Source organism: Serinus canaria, chromosome 1A (genome assembly GCF_022539315.1).
Source record: "Serinus canaria isolate serCan28SL12 chromosome 1A, serCan2020, whole genome shotgun sequence".
NCBI classification, from domain to species: domain Eukaryota; kingdom Metazoa; phylum Chordata; class Aves; order Passeriformes; family Fringillidae; genus Serinus; species Serinus canaria.
The window spans coordinates 50,109,541-50,137,196 of NC_066314.1; the positions used below are offsets into that span (position 1 = coordinate 50,109,541).

A 27,656-nucleotide genomic window follows, 5' to 3' on the forward strand; every position below is an offset into this window, starting at 1 on the left:
TTAGGATATGCTTCGATAGAGCACAATTATACAGCCTGGAAGAAATTAATTGTGCCACTTATAAAAGGCCAAAGAAGAAATTAACAAAAAAAAAATCCATCTATTACAAAAGGTCTAAATTGCAAATCTCTCAAAGTGTTCATCACTATTCTCTATCAGAGGCTACAACTGCCTGCTTTCTACTGTGAAGAGCACCAAGTTCAATTTGCACACCTTTCAGATTTAAAATGGTGTTTACAAGGAATAAATTCCCAAAAACCCAAGTAATTTCACTGTAATTTCTGAATCAACACAGTCCCATTAACCCAGCAGGAGGAATCAAGTGGCACAAACACAGAACTTCTTTTCTCTGTCAAGTAATACAGCAAAGTCAGGAGAAAAATGTCCTACCTCACACATCGCATAGTTGAACCCACAGAATTTTTTGAGACCTGAGCAAATGAGCTGATAGTATTTTTAATATTAATTAAAAATAAGCACAATATTTTTAACACATGAAACAAAATACTTATAGGAAGAAATAATATGTTTATTAATACAAATTTTATATTTGAAAAAAAAATATGGTTTATTGGAAGTCAAGTCTGCCTTCAGGTCTGAAACCAAAGCCTTTTCACGCATTGCAGAGTAGCAGTTCTGGGCAAATGCTCTTACCTCGCACCACTTTCTATACAGCAAAACTGGGAAAAAAGTCTCCTCTTTCTCAACTCTCACTATTTAAGGAAAAAACAAACTAACTAACTAAGAATCAATTACACTTTAGGATTAATTATATAATGCATAAACAATCAATGAATGTGAAAGAAAATCATATAGTACTTCAACACTTAGAAATAGAAGAACCACAGCAGTTACAGTCTTGTGCACCTTCCCAGCATCTCCTACTTGCCATTTTCTGTTATCTGCCCCACTTCCTCTCTTAGGAGCCCTTGTGTTTTCTTTCAGTAATATTTCTTCTTCCAAATGGTTCTCTACAACTTGCTTTATGTATCCAAGTGATGTTTCCTTGTTATCTTCTGAATCCACTGTGATAGACTGGATATTAACATTATGAAACTTTTCCTGGATTTCAACAATCTTTTTCTCACTTTTTATTTATGCTTTTATAAGTGTCTGGGTTTTTTTCATCTTAGGCAATACCTATTTCATGCCATAGTGGAAGGGCAAAGATACAGAATTTCCTTGGTGGCTTTTAGAACTACAAGGGCACAGAAATTAAACAAAATTGCTTTTAAGCATAGAACTTTTCTTTCCAAAGTTTTCAAGCTTGTCTTCTTCTGATAGCCTTTCAAGATGTTAAGTCTGCATTTCCTGCCACAAGATTTGCCAAGCAATTTGATATAATTGCAAGATGATTGTGACACATTACGGGATCATGAGGATGATAAACTGATCATCATGGAGAAGCCAAAAAGTTTAAAAAATACTACACTACAATATTTGTGTAGTCCTTCATGCCAAAGCTGTGAAGACCACCGAGAATGACATTGAGCTACTTCAAGATTTTTAACACATTGGACTGGAAGCTTGAAAATGGAACTAGTATTTATTTGTTCCTAGGTTTAAAGGTTCATTTTCACCAGATAGTTGCAACCTCTTTCAGTTACCTGTCTCTTTGGTATTCATTAATATGTACCCATTTAACAGATTTCTTTAATCCTCAGAGATTGCTGCCAGGAAAAGTAATCATCTGGTTTCAGGTTTTTGAAGAGCTGGATGGCCTGTATTTTCTCCCTCTTCCATACATCCTTTTCGTTCCCTGTGATGGATTCATCATCACATACAGGCTGCCCAAGTGTTGTTTTGCTTTCAGAAAGTTTCATGACTTGGTGGTCTTCCTGACTATTATCCATCTTCACACTGGATTTCAGGCTGTGGAAGCAATAGTCACCAACCTGGCAAAGGAAAACTGGCTCAGTGCTGTCAGGGTTTAACACCACCAAGTTACCCTCTGACAAAGGCTGCTTTCTAGGAATACCATTTTCCTTTTGTAAGACAGGCAAAGAAATCTTTGTGGGCTTTGAATGTTCACGGAGACCTTCAGGCAGAGTAAGATAGTCACCAAAGGTATCCAGGTGCAATTCAGGAGATGAGGCTGGTGCTTGGCCTGAAACTGGGATCATGACACCAGTTTTCCCCTGAGAAGACTCATGGCAAGAGTGGTCACTGGGAGGCTGGGGCTGCTCTGAGCCACAGGGTGATTCCTCAGCTGTGACAAGTGGAGGATAGGTGGTGGTGCTGGCTGATGGCAGTACCAGGCTATCTGTTGTGATGTACTCCAAGGGGCACTGTTGAGGAGATGTGGTACAGCTGAGAGCCTTTGGAGAGCTCTGTTCCTCTGTTCCCTTGTTGGTGCCTTCTTCATAGGGTGATGAGGACCACGAGACTTCTTCCTTGCCATTGAGGTGCTGCATCATTTCCTTCTGATTTGGGAGCATGTCCCTTGGAGGAGCTGCTTCTGGCTGCTCTTGGCTCTGTGGGGCCTGGGGAGAGTCTTCCCTTGGGAGAGTCACATACTGAAGGGAAACTGATTTCTTACTGAGTCCCACAGGATCCATTTCCTGGGTGTGGTGTATATCAGGGTGAGAGGACACCACTGGGCTGTACAAGTACGGACCATTGAAAGCAAAGCAAGAGATTGCTGTGTGGGAAGCAATACTTGCACCAGCACTGTTTCTCCTTAAAATGGGAAAGGAATGACCAGCTCTTTGACTTGAGCAGGAAACTGGGGCATGCTCTGACTCATTTAAAGCATGGTATGAGTTCTGTAGGTCAGTTGTAACAGGGGAAACATCTGTCTTCTTAGTCTGCCCTTCAAGGCACTCCGCCAAATTCTTCGCCTGCCTGAACGTGGGAAAGTTAAAAGGTACTCATGAGAGAGATTATTGTTTTAAACACAAAACATGAACCTATCTTAGTTGAAAACACACATAGCTACACACAAGCTTAGCAAAAATTTCTTGCAGATGCAGTTTCCCCATGTAATAAAAAATTGAATCTCCTCCTCAAAAGCAACTGGTTTAGGATTTTTAGAGACAGAACATTTGACTATATTCTGCCATGACAGAGGTCTTAGAGACTATCCAAAGTGTCACCATCATGTGCTGTTCACTCACCCGTCCACAACCTGAAGAAAGCTAGCCTGCTCCATCTTCTCTGAAAGGTTGTATTTGTTGAAGTCCAGCTGGTTGCTTGTTGGCCAACTTCCCAAATGCCCTTTCTGAAAATGAAAAAGCAGACATGACCAAAGAGCAGTATCTCACTGGCAGCAGAATCAGGAATTGTACATTCCCTGTGAACAAAGAAAACAAATAGGAGAACCTACAGCACCTGGTAACAGGGATACAATGTCCCTAATACAACTCAAAGGTATGTTCTCCTCTCCAGAAGATGGTTTCTTCAAACCCATATTGCCTCACCACTGACCTAACTACAAGTACTCAGTGAGCCAACAAGGAAAGATGCCCTCCTAAACTTATTATTTGTGAACAGAGGACCTAAGGGATTTGATAGTAGGTGGTTGTCTTGGCCAAAGTGATCATGAAATGATTGAGTTTAACATTTTCAGAGTAACTGGAAAAAAACAAAAAAGGAATAGTAGAGTTGCTACTCTGGTCTTCAAGAGGGCAAACTCCAAGCTGTTCAGGGAGCTACTTGGCAGTGCCCCCTATGAACTGCTTTTGAGAGATGGTGAGGTGTAGAGGATGATCTTGAGAGGGTGATCTTGTCCCCCAATGAGTTAGAGCTGGACTAGTTGCTGAAGACTGGAGGCAGGCCTGATCTTGACAGGCTACACCTGTAATCAATAAGAACTAGTGATACATAAGAGTAAGGAAAGAAGAGTGAGGAGAGTTATATTACTACTGCAAGGACCTGGAACAGTTAGTGTGTAGAGGACCTGCCTGTGAGGAACATTAAGAAGGTATGAAGCTCTGATAATATGAAATCCTTGTGCTATGATGATGATAGAACCTATGCTAGAACTTGTGATATCTAAGACAACAGTGAGGTTTTAAGAACCCCTTTTAAAAGCAAGGAGCAGGAAATTTTAAAGTACTGAAAATTTTTCTACATTGATTTTATGTCACAGTTGTGCTGACAAACATGGCACAAAGAGGTCTGCTAAATATAAGAGCGCTGTTATATTGAGTAGGACCAGAACTTTCCCTAAAAACAAGTAGTAGTTAAATGAAGATATCTGTTAATTGTGGACTAGAAAACAAGAAGAGCTCTTAAGATTATTGGAAGTCCTGAAAAAGAAAGAGAAATAACAAATCCTTCAAGGTACAGTTCCCTCTTACCCCCAGGTAGCCCTGGATCAGGAGACTCTTGCTGGGGTTTGGAATCTTTTCCTCCCACATTTTCTTCTTCCTGCAGCAAGAACAGTTTTCAAGACTTGCTTCTCAATTTGCTGCTGCCAGAAAAGGCTGCACCACATGCACCGTGCTGCTCAGCACAGCGGGGCACAACCCCCCCCAGGCAGCGCCACAGCCCCCCTGGCTCTCTCCCCTGCACAGCCATGCACAAGGCTGCCCACCAAGGCCCATCTCCACACAGACCTCTCTCCTGGGAGACAAGAAGTGCCTCAGACTTCATGCCACCCACATGGGCTCTTAAGTCTCCTTGTGGCAATGCAAGCCTACCTGAGGAAATACTTATAGCTGCAATAAGCAGTTATCAACAAAGCGATGATGAGAGCTGGGAGCGCCACAGGGAGAACCACAGGTGGCAGAACTGAAACAGAGAAAAGAGAAAAAGCTATCCACCTGCAGAGTGACGGTTTCCTGCAACAGGTTTTTCACTCTGGCCACTATTCAGGGAATTTGATACGTGGAGGAACAGGATCTTAGGGCCTTCAAACTGTCGGAATATCCTCCAAAGTGGGACAGGCCAAATGTGCCCTGAACAGCACACTGACCAAAGGAGTTCATTGTTTCCTTTACTGATTCACTTCTTAGCTTCTACTGACATCAGAATTAAATATTTTAAGTTAATAAAAAGATGGTTATGAGCCTAACTCCACTATAAACAACAGGCATGGCTTCAGACATCTTAAGTCTCCCTGACTCTGCACAGTTCTGAGGAAATGGGGTCTCAGAAATTTTCTAAGAGCTCCCCTGCCACCAGCAACAACAGTACACTAATTTCTTCCTGAATACATGCATCAAAATTTGCCCACAGTATAACCACTACAACCTTCCTCAGGACAAACCTTGCAAGATCATATTATGTTGGGCAAAAGATTATATGATGAAAGACATTCTGCCTCCAAGTCCATAAACAGCAAAAAAACATGTAAAGATTTTTACTTCATTGTGTGTTTTACACAACCTCATAGTCACTCTGCAAATATAAAAAGCTGATGGCTTATCCTCTATCTTCTTAAAGTATCAGGCTCTTTAGTCACTGACAGCAGAATGGATTACTGGACTCAGAAAATAATGATAATCTTTTGGGCAGTATATCTTTGAGTCATTCTCCACATGGAAAACTTTATGGTTAGTTGCCTTCACCTTATGAAGGCAAGCAAGAAAGAAGCTTAAAAGGTCATTCACTTCCTTCCCTAGCACTGCTGATGCACTGCAAGGATGCAGGCAGGGCAGCTGCCTTGGTAAGTGACTCCAATTAGGCCATGGCTGCACTCACTCCAACCCCAGCTGAGAGAATGTGTTATACTAAAGAGCTATCCCAGCCATTAGCAGTCCACCAAAACCTGACAGAAGCAGCTGCATGAAAAGTACCGTTCTCAGTCTTCCAGGTGAACTCCTCACTCCATTCGCTCCAAGGTCCCTCATATTCCAGAGGCCTATTCACCCTTGCACGCATTTTCCCCCTATATTCTGTAGATGCTGCCAGCATCTGCAGGGTGAAGATGAAGGGAGGTTCATCATTGCTGATATTTAACACCTGGAGAGTCTGGGGAGCGGAAAGAAGCACAAATAACAGAGGTGAGAAGAACTGTCTTTCCATTTGACCAGCGAAGAAATATCCATGACTCTCGCACTTTGTAAATTACCTTTTCATATCGGTTGTTTTCCCAGTACTTGACTTGGTATCTCTGTGTTATGAAGTTGTAATTGAAACTGTGTTTTTTCCACCTTAGTTCATACTCTTGGTTCTCTGTTGCTGTTACTGACACATTTGCAGGGGGCAGCACCTGAACTGAAACACACTGAATGTCTCAGAGCACTTACCAATCTACTGGTCCAGTCCTTTCTTTCCACATTGTGAATCATTTCCAGGGACTGAAAACAAGATTGTTTTGTGCAATGTAAAATGGCTCAGCTTTTTAACACTTCTTAACTCTCTGCATCTTCATTTTCTAGTCAAACACAACAGCATTAACAGTATACAAGAGTATTAAATAACAGAAAATCCATACCCGTGAATACTGAGAGCATTCCCTGTGTACAGAAAAGCAGCAAAGCAATAGTTGAAATATCTATACTTTTCCATCACATTTCCAGAAATTTTCAATTCTCTTGGAGCTACCTCCTGATATTTCCACCCACTGCAGGAGCTGCCCTAGTTTTCAAGTTAAGTGTCACCCAAATACCTTCAGATACATGTGGGCAGAGATGGCTTACCTGGTGCACCTCACTGGGAAAAGGATTCCTACCTCATCCAGTGTTCCAGGGGCCATTGCACAAACCCACAAGAGCTCACTGACTTCTTGAGAAATCATGTAGTGACACACTCCTACTCACTACAAACACCTCTCACCACAGTCCCCTGTCACCTGGGACACTCATGAATGTGAATCACAGAGAAGTCAGCAGGATGGCAAATGCTCACTGAGAAGTTCCAGGTCACAACCTGGATTTCTGCACAACAGTTTACATCACTGTCACCTTCCTCAGAGTAACAAGTGCCACTGAGGAACTCCACACCTACACCCCAGAGCTCTGACCTGATGCAGTCCCTTTCTTCATCAGTGTTTGTTTCTTCCGCTTCCCATAACTTTTCCTCAACACCATTGTCCTCAGCCCCACTTGCTCAGACAAGCATCTCTCCAAGAAACAAGAAGGAGAAGCAGGAAACAACACAGGAACTCACTGTTTTTGTAGGCTTCAATCAGCTTTTCCTCTGTCTTGGCCCGGACAGATACATGGTATGTGCTCTGGCTGCTAGAATTGCTAACAGGGATCTCACAGCTCTGGACCACATATGGGGTGTGGGCCAAAGTCTTCTCATGCACAGGAGAGCACTCCTCTTCTCTGAGGGGAAGAAAGAGGATGAATGGAAGTCAGGGGAATGGGAGAGGCAGAAGCCCCATGGGAGAGGCACAGACACGCTGCCATGGGCAGTGCACATACTGTGATGCTGGGGTGGCCCTGAAGAACAGGCCAAAGAGGACAGAGGTGGTGATCACTTTCTTCACTTCCCAGCTGCACGTCAGACGGTCTCCACCACTGAAGAGGCAGCGAAGGTTCCTGGGCTGAAGGCCTCCTTCAGAGACACAAATGCAAGGTTAGTGACAGGAAAGTTCTGGCTTCTCAGTTTCCAGCCCTTCATGGCCCCACTCCATCCATCCCATGCTACCTTCAGGGGTCTTCCATGACACCTCCATGCTCCACTCGCTGTACTGCCCAGAGAAGCTGCTGGCCTGCCCTGGTCTGGCTCGCACACGGGCAAGGTAGCTGCTCCATGGGACAAGGTCCTCAGGGCTGAGACTGCACTGGGTGGTGTTGGAGAGCAAGAGCGAGGCAGCTTCCTGTTGTTGGGGAGAGGAAGGGACGGAGGAAATTGGGACATTGGGGAATGGAGAGGTGGAGGGAAGACAGGGAAACAGTGAGAGGAGGAGTTGACTGCCAGGCTGCATCTCCAACAGTCCCACATGCTGCCATGCAGTGTCTCCTCACTGCCACACAAGAGGGCTCCAGCGTGTGCTGCAGCACAACTCAGGACAGGCAAGGCATGGCCGCTGCCAGGCACAATCTCCCCCTCTAACAAGTAGCAAACTCCTGCAGCTTGCAAAGTCCAGACTGTCTTCAGCTCCAGCTACACATGTTCATAGCACTGTTCAGCACAGAATTATGTGGGAATCTGGCAAAGATAATTCCCTTAAAATCTAAAGATAAGTCTGACAGGTACAGAACAGAAACATATGCAGATCTAGGGAAATGATAGGGCAAATGATATGGACTCCTAAAAACTTATAAGAAAAAAAAAACCCAAAACATATCTGTCTCAAAGGGGGAGCAACTTCAAATGTATTTTGCTGTTTTCCCCACATGAACCCACGCCTCCTGTTTGAACATGATTAATTCAGTTTAAGAGGGATTCAAATCCAACAGAAAACCAGGTACAGTGGATGAGGGTTTCTTTGAGTGGAGATCTCTGCATTCAGTTCAGGAAAAATGGTATTTCACAGGACAAGTCACTTGCTAACAGAAAGAGAGCCCATTCCACCTGACCCAAAACAACCCTTGTTGTATCTGTTCACAGTCACTGAAGAATGGAAAGACCATTTCTTTGCACAACTTTTACCCCAGACTTTGAGCTGCCCAAAATGGTGCAGCCCAAGCCAGGAGAGCTCAGCTCCTCTGCTCTTACCTCCCAGGACTCCCCCTGCCGCTTGTAAGTGACTTCATAGTCCAGTGCATTGCCCAGCCCCTGGCTTCCATCGGCTGGTTGCCAGGTCAGCAAGAAGTCTCCTGATGTCATTGGGCTGACTGAGAGGTTTTGAGGTGGGAGGGGCCGAACTGGAAGGTGAAGGCACAATGCGTGAGAGGAGATAATGAGGAAATGATACAAAGAGGAGAAGAAAACATCTAGGTAAGCTTCCCCATTTCCAGAGTATCTTATCCCTGACAGACCAAGTACCTCCTGCTTTTCTAGCTCCTGAGATGATACCACATCCAGCTGCTCTCAGAAACTTGCTGCCTTCTCTCCCTGCCCAACCCTCACAATGTGGAATTCTTTGGCAGTTTTCACAATTCCAGATGAACAGCAAATACATTCTCAAAAATCCTTAAAATTCATTGGGAAACAAGAATTTGGTATTTCAAGCCTTACCGTTTTGGAAAAGATCAACATCCAGCTCTGTTTGAAGAACCTTTTTAGGTCTGAAGCCATAAGTATCCTCTACCCCTATTCCTAAATAGTCTGTAGTCATGTTGCAGACCCAGTGCACATACACGTCTGGAGCTTCATTCAAGTCATTTTCTGTCTGGGGTTTGCAAGGCATGTCCTTGTTCTTCCTGTGTACAGAGAAAGTGATCTATAAAGATCTGATCCAAAGTCCTGTAGTTAGTACAACATTAAAACCTGAAACCAATTTCATCCCATTCTGTTTTTATAATTCATGAAGGCGCTTATATCCTCTTCTCATTGTTCCTATTAGTCCTGGTTTGCATCAATTAATATGAGAAACATTTTTTACACTAGAATTTTGCCTCCCCATTTCAAAGTTGTGTGGCAGAATGTCACAGTACCAGTTAATTTTTGTTACTTTTTAGCCTAGCTCTATATAATCTCATATTTTTAGAAAGAGAATGATGAAAATTAATGTCATGTAAATACACCTTTTACTCAGAGTTAAAGGCCAAAAAATTTCTGATGAGCCTAAGCTGCTTTAAGACTTTCATTTTGCAGTACCAGAAAAACACTTAGAAAAAGATTCTCAACCAGAACGTACTTCTGTATCCTTAGTAGTTCTGTTCTGCCAAGGGACCTTAAGTATTCATTAAAGATTTCATCCACAATGTTAATCCTTCTTTCAGATGGCCTTTCTCCAGGCCAAGCAGCATCATGAAAATTAGAAACAATTTTTTAAACTAGGCATGAGAGGATAATCTTTGTGTAGTTGCAGTAGCCTTAGCTGCTGGAGAGATGTGTTGCTTCTTTATGTACCTTGTGGAATTTTGTTTGTGCTCATGGCTTCATGCCCAGTATATTATCTTGTTCCAGCTCAGATGAGAAATATTAACTTGTGAATATTTAAGGCCAAATACTCTCTTCCAGGATAGGATGGAGTATTCTAGCCAACTATATGTCAGCAAGCATTATTCAGCACTATTGCTATTTTTATAAGTTGGGTATTAGGAAGGAAACCAGGGACATTGCTGAAGTATGGATTGGACACTGCAGTATGTGTGTAACCTTAAGCAAAAGAGTCAGCCCAAAGGGTGTGAAGCCCTGAAGTTTTTTCTATCTACTCATCAGCATTACCTTCCAGCCTGGGGTTTAGTCAACTATCCTTCATCTATGAGCTGATCTTGTTTAATTGCTGGCCATTTTGATTTCAGCTGTGTGACTGTCCCTGTTTAATGCCTGCTTGTCTGATTCCTTCACCTCAGTTATATTTCATGATCCACACACTTCATCATGTAACAATGTTTCAGAGAATCCTCCAAAAGTCCAAGGAACTTTATATCATCTTTTCCTAGAAGTATTTAGCTTCAAGGTCCTGTTCCAAAGTTCCTTCACTGTTTTCATCTACTTTTAGGTCTATTAAATTCCTTCTTGTTTGCAATAAAATCAAGAGTTCTTAATTTTTCCTTTTCTTCCTGTATCACCAGACTCTAAATAATTTTCTTCTCAACTATCCATCTTTGCCTTCCTCTCTCCCTTAACTATTCCTCTATTTCTGTCCTGTCTTATTCTCACCAATGATCCAGTCTGGTGATTTGGTTCTCTTTTGAAAAGGAAACAAATGTGACAGAGAGATACTGTAATAAGCACACCAGTATCTCTGGGAGGAAAACTGATGGCACAGATAGAAAACTTATCAGCTCTCTCTATCTCATGAATATGTAGTCTACACATATTTCTCAAAAGTTATCAAAACCACGCTCTCAACAATCTCCTAAATGAGCAAAATGACAGGGGGAATATCTCCTCCCTTTAGGGTTTACAAACAATACTCACACTTGTTCTGACACCTCCTTCTCCCCTAATGCTGATTATTAGCAGCCTATGTGCCCCATCTTATTTCATATCTATGATCCTACAACAAAATTATGGAACATAATTGTAAAGGTGATAAAAATAACTCCACTGGCATAGCCTATTCATTCCTCTCTTCCTAGAGGAGGCCTCAGAAGCGGGTATAACTTTTGCTTAATTAAAAAAGAGAGTGGATGTGCTTTCTGAAAACTTGACTGCATGTCCCCAGGATTCCAAGTTATGGCAAATTTCCCTTTGTACTTTTATCTAGCTCAGCACATTTCAGGTACTTACGAGCTGATATTATCCCTTTGGTAAAGAATCATACCAACGAGGTCATGAGCTTCTGAATGCTCCATCCATGTGCAAGTCACCTGTGAGTTGTAGTCATTGTAGCACTTCAAGCTTTTCATTGGGATACTCTCTGGGAAAGGAATTCAGGCAAAAAAAAGATGCAGTAATTAAAAATATAAATGATGAGAGATGAGATACAGAATGGGTAAGGCACTGATAACAGAAGCCTCCTCTTGGCACCAGAAAATCACAGACTCATAGAAATGTTTGGGGTGGAAGGCACCTTAAACATCATGTAGTTCCAACCCTCCTGCCGTGGGCAGGGACACCTTCCACTGCACCACTTTGCTCAGAGCCCCATTCAAGCTGGCCCTGAACATCTCAGGGATGGGGCATGACTCCATGAATGTATGTGCAGAGTTGTGACCAGTCTGCACATCTCCACAATGCCCAAGTGTCCAAAGCAAGCTACGACTAACAACAATTATGTGTAATCTTTGTGCCTGCAAGGCATACAGTTCAAGCCAAGGTATCACTTTTCAAACACTGAGTATATCCAAGGATTAGTAGATACCAAGGTCAGCAGACATATGGTGATCATTTCCTACTTATGTGTTGCTGTGTGAACTTCTTTGCTACTAACTTCCCAGTAAAGTTTGTAATGCTAGAAAGGTCTATTCAAAAGTGAGGTGCTCTGGGAATAGCCTTGCTATGACTCAGAAGAAGGTCCAAACTAATTTGTTGGAACTAGATTTATGATCCAGAGATGGTCAGACCTCTCACAGAGGATATTTTTTTTAAGTTCACAACTGTGAAGCTGAAAAATACAGACTGCCTCTGGCACATGCACTATGAAGCAAGCTCCTTTCTTATCCTTCCTGATTGTCCCTGAAGGTAATATCCATGCTGCACTATAGGGATATTGCACCTTCAAGTGACAAAGGTGCATACATGAGTGTGCTCTCTCAAATAATATTTCTCAATGAGAGCTATAATCAGCTTGTTTGAGGGGCTTTTTACAGGCTTTTTTGCCTGTAAAAAGCCCCTCAGAACAGAATGATGCTGTCTTAGGAGGCATAAGAGGGACCTTGCTTTGATCTTCCACTGAAAACCAGTACAAAATAAGTTCTGCTTCTTTCCTTGTGCAACCAGAAAATGGAGCATCCCACATAGAGAAGGATGTGGAAGTGTGAATGTGGGGCTAAGGCTCAGAATGCCAAGAATGTCTGACCTACACAGTAATACATTTTCCCTCAGAAACCACAAAGGAAGATATCCTGTAATTGATGCTGGGCCAGGCAGCACAACTCCTCCAGCTACTGCAGACATGAGGCATCTGCATCAGAAAAGGTAGATGTCCATGGGGCACAACTCCTGATAACTCTTTTTCTGCTGTCTCTAGGATGGCTATAGCTATAGGCCTAGTCTTGTGGCAGGTATGGTGTACTTCCTATTCCCAGCTCTGTGAAATCAAATCAGGGGGCAGGGCAGGGCAGAGCATGGGAGAAAGAAGGGAGAAGAAAGGGGAAAGGGGGGAAGAAAAGAAAAGAAAAGAAAGAAAAGAAAAGAAAAGAAAGAAAGAAAAGAAAGAAAAGAAAAGAAAAGAAAAGAAAGAAAGAAAAGAAAAGAAAAGAAAGAAAAGAAAAGAAAAGAAAAGAAAAGAAAAGAAAAGAAAGAAAAGAAAAGAAAAGAAAAGAAAAGGAAGAAAAGAGAAAGGGAGAAATAAGTTCTCATTCCGTAAGAAAGGAAACACAAGCAATGGATATGGCAGATGGTCTCTTTATCTGTCAGCTATTCCACAAGAAGAAAATCAGGTCATCTGGATTTTGCTCTTGGTAGCCCCCACCACACTGTCTTGTGTCTGGCCACATGTCTCTACTCCTGTGCACCATCTGAATTATGCAGCCCTTCATTTTCCTATGTTTTCACTAATTATCACTAATTGTCTATTCCTCCTTCCATTCACTCATTATCCTATCAGCTTGTTCATCTCATCAATTTATATAGCATTTTAACTGCCCATACCACCAACATACAACTGATTTGCCTACACATGCACCTGCTACATGCTGGTTTTGATCAGGATGTCTGCTCTCTTACAGCTTAGAAAACAGGAGAAGAAAGCAGAAAAGCAAGCAGAAAATGAGGAAGAACATTAGCTGAAAGAAGGAGACAGATTTAAAAAGAAAGGCAATAATGGAAGGACAAAAGAGAATATAAATTTGAACCTCACCTTGAATGGCTTGAACGTGGAAGACCAAATACAGATACAGCAGCAGGATGAAAATCTCTTTCATGTCCATATTGTCCTTGGCACACAAGCTTGATCCTAACTCAGAGTTTCAGAGTTTTCATTGCCCACTGGCTACTCTCTTGCCCTGCTTACTGTGGAGCTGTTTGTTTCTGTTTCACAGAAAGAGAAGTAAAACTGAATAAGGGAACTTCTTTAAGATCACGTTGAAGTGACATTCAGGAAGAACTTCTACCCAGCATTTCTTGTAGGACAAAATTCACGTCCTTTTGCTGTGTGTTGTTGCAATGCAAGCAAAGAATGAAGTAAATGTACACTTCCAAGGAAGTGCAGGGATTTGGTCAGCTGAGAAGCAACAAGAAAAAAATCCTGATTTGTGATGAGAACTCATCCTTAAAATTCATTTCATTCTTCTGCTCTTTATGCTTAAAGCCCTCCTAATGAACCACAACAGTGGTTAATTTCCTTAAAAGTATGATCTCAATGACACAGTTCCTAGGAGCTGTAGTGGATGGATTTCCATGTTCATTCACTTTGAGAATTTCCTTCAACTTTTCTCAGTGCCCCCCAAACAAGTTGCAAATTGTAGACAAACTACCAAAGAAATTAATTTTTTTCCTGGTGATTGTAGAGAGTGAAAGTATATTGAGCAGTCCCAGGACCATGGACCCCACTGTTCGAAACTGGAATTTAAGTAATTTTGGCCATCTGTCACTGCTGTCTTAAAATCAAAATACACACACCTACTGAGGTACATTACAGATCTGAGACTTTTTCCACTTTAGGGGAGCATGGAAAAACCCCTTTTAAATTCCTACTGACTTTCAGATTCCCAAAAGCCACTTCCTTGGACTGGAAACAGCTGGCTGAGCCCATGAATAATCATTGCAACTAAGGAATCCCCCAGTAACTCACAAGTCCTTGTAAGAGAGCAGATGCTGCCATTCTGCTTCCCCCAGAAAGGAAGCCATTCCCTTACCTGAATCCAGGGGTGTCTGTGAGGCAGATGATTCAACCTGATGGGTGACTCTCCCTGTCCAGCACAAACCCCCAGCACCAGAATCCTCTGATGCAGATAGCAGCAAACCCACACTTGCCTAGAAATGGAGACAGAAGTATAAACCAACCACAGGATTTTCTTGGCAAGTAAGTCTTCAAAATAACTACTACATCTTTTGTGAACCTCAAATGCCACTTTCAGAGAAGCTGACACCCCCCTTTCAAGGAAAGTCTGTGCAATTGCACAAAATAGGAAGTAGGCACTTCCTATTCTAGCCCCCAAAGCGTGCACTTAGATGGGACTGCTGGGCTAAGTGGGAAGGGAGGGAAAGGAAGTTTGTCATTGCTAACACATAGATTGGCAATGACCAGATCATGAGACTTATTTAAGAAAGATACAGGACTGGCTGCAGCAGATGTAAGAGAGATGAAGAAAGAATTTTCTGTTTTTCACTCCAGTGCTGTTTCTTGCTTTGCTCTAGACTAGACAATCTTCATGGCAGGGATTTCTCTGGACTTTTGTTTGTACATCTGTACTGGGGGAGAGTGAACTACCTTTATCTCTGTAACTCTTTACTTTTAGTAATATTTCTAAGTTTTACCCATTTCAACAACAATTAATAATATACATACTGTAGTACATAAGGGAAACAAAAGAAAACTGATGAGAGTAGCTGATCTGAAGTTATCCTACATCCAAGGCAGCCTGATCTTTTAATCCAACCATGAAACTTAGCCCAGTAGCCTTCAGAAAAAAACCTTAGGAAAGTTAGGCAGCCATAAGGGAGAGACATGCTCAGGTTTGTGTTCTCAGGGATAAACTATGGGGGCTCATATGAGTCCCCAGATACAGAATTTAACTAGCAGAGTCTGTCCTGCACTGCTACTCCTCCTCTCAATCCCCATGGTACTGACCAAAACCACTGGTAGCACAGTTATTCTCTCATCAGAACTGCAGCAATAAACAAGCAAAAAAATCCCAAAAACCCCCTATCATGTGAATAAGGGAAACATGCAAAGCAAGACAAAGAATTTGGAGAATATCTGGGGTAACTGTGTGTGAGAAGGAGTCCATATAAAACCTGCAGACAGTTAGGGGAATGTGTAATTTGACTGGATGGAAAGAATTTATTTTGCATTGCAGTTTAAAGGCAGAGGGGGATCATCCTGCCCTGTTTTCCAAAGGCCAGTGTGTTTATATTCTTCCAGCACCCTTATAAAAGAGGACAGTTGTTTCCTAGTAGACATTTTTCCTCCCTTTCCCTTCTCTTTGAAAATGTTCCTCCATTTTGAGAGAGACATGCTGAGTTGCTGGTTACATCACAGGATCCAGCTGTCGCTGAAAGTCTCTAAGTGCCACTTGCTCTGTTGAACTCTAGGAACAAGTAACAAAGAATTCTGCACACCAGAAGCTTTGCAGTCCATACCTGCCATTAGGTTTCAAACTTAAAATGCAATTTTTTAATGGATCACAACATGTAATATCACTGACGCAATCATTGCTGTTACTTCATCTCCTTTCTAAACTGCATTGCTACAATGCCTCTGAAGCAGGAAGTTACATTTTGTAATATTTTAGTAAAATAATGTCTAGAAGCCCACCCCCTCCAAAAAAACCACATTTTAAAATAAAAATTGACAAAATATTTAACTTTATTTGTTGAAGACTCTGATACAGTAATTTCTTGTTAGTTCCACTTTGAATGCAGTGTCAGAAAGCAGAAGATAGAGAAGAAACAGCTGTTTGAGTAGGATATCCTACACATTTTCCCAGAACATGAAAATAAGTAGATTGTACAACTATGTAAAGGTCTAAAAGGAACACCACAGGTGTACTGGGTTTGATTCACAGAATTCAATATACTGGTCAGTGGAAAAGAAGAAAGCTAAGATGGGCTGCAATTTCTTCACTGAAATCCAAAGAAGTTTTCTTGATGCTCCTAGGACAAACTCTGAACACCCAATCAAACTCCAACATGAGTGAAATAATTACACAATGGCCCACAAACCTTCAGATCAGCAAATGAAGAGAAATTTATGGGAGTCTAGAGAAAAAACAAAAGCTTTTGAAGACATTCTGGACAAATAACTAGCCTTGGGAGTGAGAACAGAAACTAGAGCAGGTCTAGGGGCTCAGGAGACCTCTATTGCAGGCTGACACTGACTTGCTCTGTAAACATGGCCCATGATTTTATTTCTCGGTTCCTCACTTTCTCTGGTCTCTGTGTAGATGTCTGTATTGTCGATGAGCGCTAAAAAGCTGAAGAAGTTAACTAAGTACAGATTTTACACTGAAAGGTAAAATCACTAAATACCACTAAATATTACTCATTTCAAGGACACTTCAAAGACATGTTGAAGGAAACTGCCTGCAGAGAGGGATATCTATATAGCACTTACATTGCTCCTACTGCTTGAGTAGCACCTGTTCCTGGACTAGTGTTGTAGACATCTAAGTCATCTTTGTGAGTGATGTGCAACTTCCAAGGGAAAAAGTGCTTCTCAGAGGGACTTCTTCTGCTCTGAGACACCATGAGCTCAACATCCTGATCGGAGAGCAAGCGGATCAGATCACCGGCAGGGTCCCGGTAATTCAAAACAATGTCTTCTTGGTTAAACTCCTGCCTGGGAGAAAAGAAATTGATTGATCCCCAGAAATCAAGGAATGCCTGGGAGGTGCTACATGATCAACAATATACTGACAATCTAATTAATTTTGATAAAAGCCACACAAAGCCTTGGGTGTCTTGGCTTTCTTGATACAGCTAGTACTAGAGATCATTCATGCTGTGTTGTGTTTAAGCTAAGAAATCTACCAGAACCAAGAACCATTTCCAGTAACACCACATAAATGGCACAATTAATCTGTGTGTTTGATAGAATTACCATGCAAAAGAGCTGTGGTTACCACCCACTTTTGCCTACTTATTTTTGCTATTTCTGAGGAGTGTAAGACCATTAGAACAAGTGTTCTATTACCAATATTTACTAATATTTAATGTTCTAAATTGTTGATGTTCAAAACCAGATTAATCTAGTTTTACACTAGTTTAACAAGTGTTAGAAGGCCAAGTCCTACATCCTGAAGAAATGTACTAGACAAAAGATGCTTTTATGGGGGTATGGCTCTTATCATAGCACAAGAAATGAAAATTTCTACCCATCACAATTGGGTCAGAAGTGTGTGTTATTCCTTACCCATTGACAATCCCAAGAAGGACTAGTGTCTGCACAGATGGCCCTGGGCCAAGTCAAAGTGTAACTTCTTCAAGACACTTGAAAATATTTCATACACAAAACATGGTGATGACCAAGCAGAGTGTGGAAAATCTCAAACCAGAATGAATTTGACAAATGTTTAAGTGTCAAATATACAACCAAGTGCTTGCATTGTACCTCATCAATTCCATTAGATCTTTGAATGATGGAATGCTGCTCAGATCCTCTTCCACTGAGATATCCCTGTATTTAGAACATATCTAATCATTACAAGAGAATTGTTGGTGTTTCTTCAGCAGCAAACTGGAAGACGATTTTGTTACTACCTGATGGTGCTCACAGTCTCATCATAGTAGTAACAGCGAACTTTATTAACTGCGTCTTCCTGTTGTGGTAAATCTTTTATGATCTTCACAAAAGCACATGGGAAAATCCCAGTGGCACCATCAGCAGTTCCCTGGAATGACAGGAAATGTTTGAATCAAGAAAACCATGCCATTTTGGCCGCATGCAATAAGTTCTGGGATTCAATTAATTTACATAGAAACAACAGAAGGAATTTTTCCACTATAATCAAGAAAAGAAATTCTATGGAAGTGACCTGATGGCATCCCTACAAAAAGGTTATACAATTATATAGTCAAATATCAGGCAGGGAAGTGAAACAGTGTGTAAAAAATGCAAGTCAGATGGTTAACAAGGAAGGCTGTGGTGTTTGAGCAAGCAGAGATATCATATCAGCAAACACACAGTATGTTCCTCTCATCCTTTTTTCAGAACACTGCTGCATTACCCAAGTTCTCTCTAGTCAGGATGACGTGTGTTGTGGTATGAAGCATGAAGCATACATCAACTCACCCTGAGGCCAGAAACCAATTAATCGCTGAAATGGAGTTTCCATCTCCTTTCTGTGGCCTTTCTGTGTTCTAATCACTTCCAAAGAATTTAAAAACATCCCAGCAGAAGCAAATACAAATGAAAACTGAAGTCTGGAGGCCAAAAAATTTGTAAGCTAAAAACCATCAAGGAACCAAACAATTACTAATTTGGAATCAAGGATTTAGTCTTGACAGTAAGACCTGATTATGATACAGTTTCTCCTTGAAAGAAAAACACAGGTCACAAGGATCAGGAGAGCCCTTTCTACTCGCATATTTCAATATATGCTAATAATTCAGTACTGCTATTTCAGTCTTACCTCCAACCAGTCTTTGTTTACTTTGCTGAGTAGATAGATCAAATCTCCCTTCTTGAATCTGAGTTCCAGTTTATTGGTTCCAGGAAAATCAAACAGTGCCTATGGAAAGTAATAATCTTGAAATTATTAATTCACAGAATTACAAAAGCAAATCTTTCTGTTGTGTTCTTGAGGAAAAAGCATAAAGCAGCAAGATTTGTCATCACATATGTATTTCTGGGATAAGGTCACATATATTTGACCGTAGTCTGCAGTTCTCACAATATCTTCTCCTACTCAGCACACACAAAACTGCTTTGAAGAAGCAGTGAAAGCACTAGGATAAACATGGCCCCAAGAGAGCTACATAAAAGGATTCTTAAAGTGGCAGAACACTGAGCACCAGAGAAATCAATATACATAAGCTGAAAACACTTAAGAGCAAGTAAGACAATGGAGCTGAAGCCATCTGACAGCTTGAAATCCTGAGAACTGAAAAAATACATTACTTCTTGTTGCAGCCTTACAGCTTTTAGATTTGCTGCAAAATCTCGCAAAGAGCCTTTAAAAATTGCAGAAATGTCGTGTCTTAATTTAAGGGTAACTAACTGTTGCTTTTACATCTAGCTTTGAGGTCTGGATGCTGAACTGGGAGATGTGGGAAAGCTTGGAATTGATGTGTTGTTGAAATGGAATTTAGATGCCCTCTTCAAGGGAAAAAAAAAAAAAAAAGGAAGCAAATACATGTTTATCACCCTAACAAAAGGTTGGAGAGTTGAAGTGGCTGAGGTATCAAAAATACACATCTCCCCCATTGTCCTTAGAGAACATGCTAGCCATTTAAATGGTCTTAGAGGAGCAAAAATGAAAAGGTGCTCTTTATTCTGTGTTGCATTTCTCTTTTGGTCTTGTTAATGCCAAGAGTTCTCTTCATAAAAAACAAAACAATGCTACTGTTGTGCTAGTGGTTCAGATGTCTACTTATTAGCCCTTTCAAAAGCCTTTTTTCACCTATTGAAAAGTTCTGGTAGGTATATTCAATACTAATAAATGAATGGATAAAACCCAAGAGATATGACTGTTCCAAGACCTGTCATTCTCTATATAAAGAACAAAAGCAACAAACCTCAGAGTAGATGCATGGGGATTTTAATCTCATACGGAAAATCATATGTTTCAGGAAGCAAAACCCTGCTCAGACAAATACTGGTAACAAAGCAGTCTCATGTGCTTAATACTGAGAAAATTACCACAGAAGACAAGAGTCTGGGCATTTATGTTACAGAAAATACTAAGATGCCTCACCTGCAAAGCTTTTAAACATATGCTGAAGTCACTAAAGCTGAAGCTTATGCCTGTTTTAGATTTAACTTATAGGTAGCACTATGCAAATGTGGACCATTTGGCAGTAAGGTGTACATATCTCAGTTTTGAATCTCCAGTCATTCTGATTTCACCGTGGACCTTCTTATTACTCAAGTGATGAGGAACAGGACACCTCCTTCCATCCTTTGTTTCATTTCCCGTTGTTAAAATCAATTGTTTTTCTCTGTTTATTTCACTTTCTTCCCCCCAGCTCTAACTGAAAATGGCAACCTGATGGATGAGGTACCACAGTAAAACAGAGTTTAATCCCCTGTCCTATTGCAGGTTGTGCAGAGTACTCACCTCTGCCCGCGGAGCTGCGGTGCGGTCAAAAACAGGCACTTGATCTGAAATGCTCTTACTGCAAAGAAATGAGTCAACAGGGAGGCAAAACATCCTTCTAAGTCATTAAAAATGCTACACAATCAGTAGTGCAGTGTCTGTGGGTTTACTGTTTAGGGGGATTGTAAGCCATAGATCACGGGAGAAACTGCATGAGAATCTGTGTGCAGCACTGAAGTAAATAAATATGGATGCAACAACACTGCCCTAGTTCTCTCAGTTTCAGTGCAGAGCAGCAGCAATCTGATGGTGTCTGCTCCCGAGAACAGATGGAATTTTCAATACAGTCTGTATTCTGGACCTCTCTTCCACAGCACTGCTCAGTCCCCCTACTCAGCCTTCTGGGCATAATTGTTTCTAGCATTTATGGCATTTAGTTCAAATTCTGCCATCATACACACATGCAGTTTTTGCACAGTTTGAGGTAGGTGAAAAGGAAGTGAGTCCTTCTTTGGAATGCTGAAAGAAGAATTAATTTATCTGAAGGGTAAAGAAGTATGACATCTGCTTAGCAGTTCTCCAAAGGGGTGTCAATGCTGCTATGTAGGACAGGCCCCTGTTCAGACAAAGGATGGGAACAAATTAAATATTCAGTTTCATTTACTGTCTGAACCAGATCTCACTGAATTCAGTGCCAAAACTCATACTGACTTCAGTGGTGCAAGCTTGGCCTGTATATTCTGCACATTGTAATAGAGATTACCATTAAAGAAATAAGGGCAGATAGAGCTGGACAGTATTTTTAAAAAGGCAAGGTATACTCTCATTTTGGAATTTTCCTTTAATGCATGTACCACATCCACTTAAATAATCTGAGATTACTGAAAGCAAGAAAGGCTCTGTGTTCCCTCCACACAAAGACCCTCATATTAGGGATTCATGGATTCACTTGGAAAACACAGTGGTGATCCTCATCTCTCTCTCCCCCCACAACTGGACAGTATCTCTTACATCAAGCAATGCTGAAAAAAACATGTCAATCGCTTACACTCGGCGTGTCCGTGGGCGAAGCCGCCTCAGTCTGTGAGGCACCTGCTCACCATCAAATGTTGAATGGTAGAAGAACAGGCGAATGTCCTCATCCATCAACACCCAAGCAGGGAGGCAGAGCAGGTTCTGTGCCAAGAGCAAGCATGAAGCAGAGTGTAACAGTGGGAGAGACCAATTCTCTATTTATTTACATGTAACAAATATGCCTCTCTGACCTACAGGATCATGAAGGATATTCATTATTGCCAGAAATCTCCCTCCTCTCCTTTCTCACTCAGCAGGACACAGCTGAACAGTTGACGGTCTTTCCTCCTTATTCCTGGAGTTGGCCAATGTATTGCTTCACACTTTTTGTATCTGATTTGCTGCAGGAGTAAATTGCTTTTTGTGTTTCTTTTCAGAACATGAATGACTGTGAAAATAAGGCAGTCTGAAGTAGTGGAAGTCTTGGCCAGTGCTTCAGACTTTTACTGATTTGAAATTCAGGTCTTCAGTTAACCTGCACACAAATATCTCTCCTTGATGTATGCTGCATCTCTGTAATTCAGGTACTCTCAGAAGCCCACCTGTCCTGATTCTGGCTGTCAAAGAGAGTTGTTTTCTTCTTAGTAGCTGGTACTGCGCTGTGTGTTGGATTTAGCATGAGAATGACATCGATAACACACAGATGTTTTAGTTGTTTCTAACTAATGGCTTACCTAGTCTAAGCCAAGGGCTTTTCTGTTTTCCAAGTCCTGCCGGTGAGGAGCTGCACAAGAAGTCAGGAGGGAGCATGGCCAGGACAGCTGGTCCAAACTAGCCAAAGGGATATTCCATGCCATAGGACATCATGCCCAGTATGTAACTGGAGGGAGTTGCCCAGGAGCCACAGATCACTGCTCAGTGCACTGGCTGGCCATCGGTCAGCAGGTGGTGAGCAATTGTATTGTGCATCATTTGTTTGTTTTCTTCTTTAGTTTTATTTCTTTGTCTTTTTTGTTACCTCCCTTCTATTTACAATTATTTATTAGTATTATATTTTACTTTATTTCAATTATTAAACTGTTCTTATCTCAACCCGTGGGTTTTACCATTTCCCAATTATCCTCCCCATTCCATCAGGGAAGGAGGGAGTGAGCAAGAGGCTGCATGGCACTTGATGGTGGGTGGGCCAAAGCACAACCCACCCACCATTCTCCTAATCCCTTCGATGCACACACCAACTCTGTATTCATGCAGCACCTGGAGAGTCACCATTTCCTCATACATCTTGGGGGGCTTTGGTAAGGATTCTGTCTGAAAATGAAGACAGAGTGACCCTTTGTGAACTGCATACTCCAGCAGGACCTACAGTCTGAACAATCTGGGAAAAAGGACTTCAGGTTGTACCACAGTGTGGGCACTGTGTATTCAGGAAAGCAGAACAGAAGGAAGCAGATACTTAGAACCCCAACAGTACTGTCTGCCTTAGCTGATTTCAGTGGCTAAGTATCTGCAATGATCACTGCATTCTTTACTTTAAGTTTTACCTTCATGTAGACATTTAGGATAGGAATCCTATTCTCAGCAATTTCCTTTTTGGCACCAACAAAAACTTTTCCTGGAAAATATAAAACCTGTAACAGTTATTGAAGGGAAAAAAAAAAAAAAAAAAAAAAGAGGCTGTCAGAGAAATGAAGTAATCAGAAGGAAGTAGAAGCTCAAAAAATTTACATATTTTCTAAAGTATTTTTGGTTTCTAAATGAACTTTACTACAAGTGAAGGGGCTGTCAATGGAACATGACTACTCTGGCGTCCACTGCCAGGAATTAGTTCCTTGTCACAACTACTCTCATTGCATTCCTCCTTAGGGCAGCCTGGAACTGAGAAAGCTGCTAATTCTGCAGAGATTTGGTACTGACAGCTTACCTGGCAGTACAGGGAGTGTGCAGGTAAACGGGCTGTTATTGCTCTCTGGCCCATATCTCTCCTCTAGTTTGGTGTGCAGGGCATAGAACTCACGGTAGCGCCGGAAAATCAGGTATCTGCCACCACCTTTAAGTTTTACTTCAATGACAAACATCTGAAACAAAGAGGGATTCAGGCCTATGTTCATACCTATAAATACTCACCAAATGAATGTGAGGAATAAAATAGGAACATAACATCAGTGCTCCATTAGTGGGAATATCCTCTTAGGAGCAGAGAGGAAAGCAAGCCTTCAGTCAAGCATCTGCCAATTCAGGAACTAGGATATAACAAGGTATTTTTGTGGGTCCAGCTTGCATATGAAGCACGTCCCTGTGGCTGCTTTATATCATATAATCTTAAAAGGAAACATGAAATTACTAGATTCAACTTTATGCTTGCACACTTTGCCTCATTGACAAGCAAAATACATTACAGAGACAAATACAAATATTTTACAATAAGATGCCTTGGACATCTAAATCTAGAGACAGACATCTAAATGAATTTATTTTCAGAATTGAAGGCATTCATACTTCTTTTTTGACTTTAAAGTACACAATTGCAGAAATTATTGTCTGACCTCCTTCAACCACTATTTTATTTCTCTTTTGACAAAATTGCTTTGCTCTAAAGGAACCCAAAATTTCCATGCACTGACCTCTGAGTCACATTGCAGCCAGATCCTTCAGAAAACATAAAGACAGAGCAACCAAACATCACTCTATTCCAGGGAAAAAAAAAAAACCTGAATACTGCAGTGGGAAGGGTTTTATGAGCAATGTCTCCAGAAGTCACACTTGAGATGGGCATATTTAAACCTTCAGAAAGTCTTAGTGCCCTTCCCTACTATTCCCTTCCTATGTGCTTTTTCATGTCTTAATATGCTTCCTCCTGTGAAGATGGGAGCATTCTAACTTGCCAGTACCACGGAATAATAAGCAAGACTCTGCCTTTCTACCATCTGAATTACTTTCCCACTGTCTTCACCAGTGGTACAGCACTCCAACAGGAAACAAATCAGATATTAGGAAAATTTATTATATTAGAGGATATCTCCCACATTTCATTCAGAAAACAAATTTTTGGACTGAATCTGAGATAACTATACTCCATTCCAGAAAAATAAAGCACTGAGAAGTCTTCCACATGGAACTACTCACACCAAAAAGCAATTACACCAGATTAACTACATTTTGCTTCCCACAACCAAACCAGTCACCGGTGAAGGCACATAGAGGCAAGACAAATCTCCCTTCTTACATAGTAATTAGTAAAGCCTTTCTTCTCTTCAATATCTGCAATATTAGCTGAAACAGGTACATCATCTGGAAGCTGGTCAAAATCACTGTGAAGCAAGAACAGAAGACTTAGGTTACTCATATTGGTAATAGCCTTTGAGGTGTCCTATGCCACACAGTGCAAAGATAGGCAACATCAATTTTCTAGTGTCAAAACCAAGATGTTAGAAACTCATGGTGTCATGCTCTTCCTCTGGAGGTCTGATCTTGAGATGTCAAGTTTCAATAAGTTCAGCACAAGTCAGTGACCATTGAGAAGATTCATTATGCCTGCAAAATACCTCTCTCATTCCTAGGCTTGCTCAAGGAACAGGACTACAAAACAAACACTTGAACCGCTAAGCTTTTCCTGAGAAATGTGATCAGCTGTGGGTGAATTCTTAACCCTTCTTTAATCTAGGAGATTTACAAAAAGAACTCTGCATCAGTGGATCCCATTCTAAGGAGATCATTATACATCATGATTTATGCTGCTATTATTACTGCATTACTGTAGGGAATAGGAGATAGTTCTGAGAAAAGAGCTTGTTATGCAAAGTGCTGGAGAAACTGGCAGCACGAAGCTAAATCCTAAAAACTTTATACTCTGTGCAAGATCCATACAATGTACCACATACAAATAAGAAAAGAAACAACAGGACAAACACAAACAGAAAAATAGCAAAGAAACAAAAGCATAGTATTGTTCTATATCAAAAACTAGTGGTGCCTACACCAGCAGTCAAAATGTTGTCACGTTTTCTTGTAAACATCACAGTAAAGCAAACTCTTAAGGAGGCTTGGAAAAATAAGATTGGCCTATCAAATATTTGTAGAGAGATCTCCCAGTCACAGCAGGTAAGGTTCATCACAGAATCACAAAATATTTGGAGTTGGAAGGGACCCACAAAGATCATCAAGTGCAACTCTTAACAAATGGCCTGCACAGGAATCAAACCTATGGCATTTATTCCCTGGTCTCAGCAGATAACCTGCAGCAAGCACAAAGACACTTGGTTGAAAATGTCAGAAGTGTGTGAAGGAACACATGGTAGTAGGCAAGGTTAGAATAAGCTTTGCAGATCCTAGAAAGAATTGGATTTGAAGTGAGAAGGAAGAAGCCCTGCAGGAACACCTAACGAACAGCCATATGACCACACAATCATGTTACTGGTCTAAACTGCCCACAGTACAAAAAAAGCATGGATTGGCAGGTGCTTTTTCCTCTATGACCTTCTCCTTGGTGCAACAGCTTTGACAAGCAGCAGACAAATTCACCATTGCTTCAGTCTTATTAGTCAGCATTGTCAGCGTCCCCAGATGTTATATTAACATCTGAGTAAAAAGCATCTAGAATAAGGAAAACAGAATAACAAATGAGATAAAGAGGGACTTTTAAAATGATCATCTAAGAAATCCCAAGCTGACAAAATATTAAATATTCTGATAATACAAAAAAAAGTGGTAGTTTTCTCAGTTTATTCTGCTAGGAGACTACTCCAAGCAGGGGCTTCCACAAGGCATAGCCCATTTGAAATGCTGAAGCAATGATGCAACATCTTTTTTCTGTACAAGGAAAATGCCAGGAATCAGCACCACCCACAATACTGTAAATACTACCCCTTACTGTGAAGAGGGATGTGGTTATGGAGACCAAGAGATATAATTAGTCATATCACAAACACTCGTATCACAAACTCCAGTAAAAGGGAAACTTCTTTTGCAGCTATAAAGAGGACAATGACCCACTGTGTCCTAGGTTGTGAATATTCCCCACAAAAAGAAGAAAGTCCACTCCAGCATAAGAAATGGTCTGCTCGACCCTAAGCAGCCTAATAGTGTGGAAGTTACACACTGTTCTGATAACAAAAAGCCTTTTAGAATCACCAAAGATGTTTTTATCAAAATTAACCAAACAGATCACAGGAGTTACATGAGGCTTGTGGGGAGGCAGGAGCAGGCTATGTAACACATTACCTCTTTTCTCGCAGCTGTCGGGGAAGAGACATTGTTCTTCTTAAATCCAGATGGCTAAGATCTATTCCTCTACTTCTCGGGCAGTCACTGGTTTAACAGGATGAACACAAAGTCAAAGTAATTCTCCCTGCATGAAACAAGACTCCTTTGCAAGGCCTCAGAGATCTTTTTTTAATGTTTCAGTGTCAGACGATTTCTGCTGTTCCTCCCCACCCCCATGAATTTGAGGAAGTACCAGGGGGAAAACAGTAATAAAGAGAGACTGTTCTGTGATGTCTGTCATGTCTCAAAACTGCCACAATTGAGAAACTGAAAGCCCAAGAAAAAGCAGAAACTATGAGCCACATATTCCATTGTCCACCCTCCACCAAAATATTTGCCTCTGTTGAAAGCCAGTGTGAGTGGGCTCAGCAAAGACTGTTTTGCCTCAGCTAAAACGTCCCCATATATACCTCTACATTAATATTTGTAAACTAGGATGAATACTTATGATCCCTTCTTGAGGCTCTGTGATTCCCAAGGATCCTCCTTTTCACAGACCAAGAGCCAGGAGGTGGAGCTAAAGAATAAATTTTAAAATGGGAGCAGAATGTATCATCAGAAAAATCAGCCTTGTCAAACACCAGGGCATCAGGCACAGGAGATGAGATTTGAAGGATGGGTCAATGAAAGTAAGACAGGAGTCCTTTAAAGGCCAGAGATTTTTCTGGCTTCATGTGCTCAAAACAACCCACATTTGCCACATACAAAGACAAGGTAACGGCTTGCCCTGGCTTTTACTCAAACTGTAGTGACAAAGCATTTATATAACATCAGCTGACAATCTTTCAGGAAGAAAGTGATGAGGAAACTATGATTTCTTAACAATATGGCTAAGTTGTAACACAGCTTATCTGCCCTAGTCAAAAACTGTTATGTGCATCCTTGCCTCTCCATTTCAGTCTT

At 41.2% G+C, this 27,656-nt stretch overlaps 1 protein-coding gene across 3 annotated transcripts; it reads right to left on the reverse strand.

Moving 5' to 3' along the window:
- Positions 1–440: 440 nt before the first annotated feature.
- Positions 441–26,918, reverse strand: NCF4 (neutrophil cytosolic factor 4). 3 transcript variants are annotated; one of them, XM_009086460.4, is made up of 14 exons: positions 14,415–14,680; positions 13,418–13,587; positions 11,185–11,314; positions 9,019–9,203; positions 8,557–8,705; positions 7,543–7,714; positions 7,317–7,449; positions 7,057–7,217; positions 6,017–6,162; positions 5,742–5,916; positions 4,644–4,734; positions 4,302–4,371; positions 3,117–3,220; positions 441–2,844 (listed from the first exon to the last, which is right to left on the reverse strand). In XM_009086460.4, the coding sequence occupies exons 2-14, from the start codon at positions 13,485–13,487 to the stop codon at positions 1,641–1,643; spliced, it is 2,790 nt and encodes a 929-aa protein (XP_009084708.2). In that variant the 5' UTR covers positions 13,488–13,587; positions 14,415–14,680; the 3' UTR covers positions 441–1,640. The 3 variants fall into 3 exon arrangements, with proteins under 3 accessions (XP_009084708.2, XP_050838979.1, XP_050838973.1); XM_050983016.1 differs by lacking the exons at positions 441–2,844; positions 3,117–3,220; positions 4,302–4,371; ... (7 more) ...; positions 9,019–9,203; positions 11,185–11,314 and adding exons at positions 16,835–17,059; positions 17,831–17,896; positions 17,980–18,110; ... (5 more) ...; positions 24,718–24,802; positions 26,712–26,918 and having other exon boundaries at positions 13,427–13,587; positions 14,415–14,532; XM_050983022.1 differs by lacking the exons at positions 441–2,844; positions 3,117–3,220; positions 4,302–4,371; positions 4,644–4,734; positions 5,742–5,916 and having other exon boundaries at positions 6,026–6,245; positions 14,415–14,679.
- Positions 26,919–27,656: the final 738 nt, after the last annotated feature.

Bases quoted from the DNA above. Each gene is read 5' to 3' on its own strand.
- NCF4 (XM_009086460.4), bottom strand. From the start codon at position 13,487: ATGGACATGAAAGAGATTTTCATCCTGCTGCTGTATCTGTATTTGGTC. The intron at 9,204-11,184 runs GTAAGTACCTGA...CTCTGTACACAG, and splicing joins CAAAGGGATAATATCAGCTC to GAAGAACAAGGACATGCCTT. The intron at 4,372-4,643 runs GTAGGCTTGCAT...TTCTTGCTGCAG, and splicing joins AGCTATAAGTATTTCCTCAG to GAAGAAGAAAATGTGGGAGG.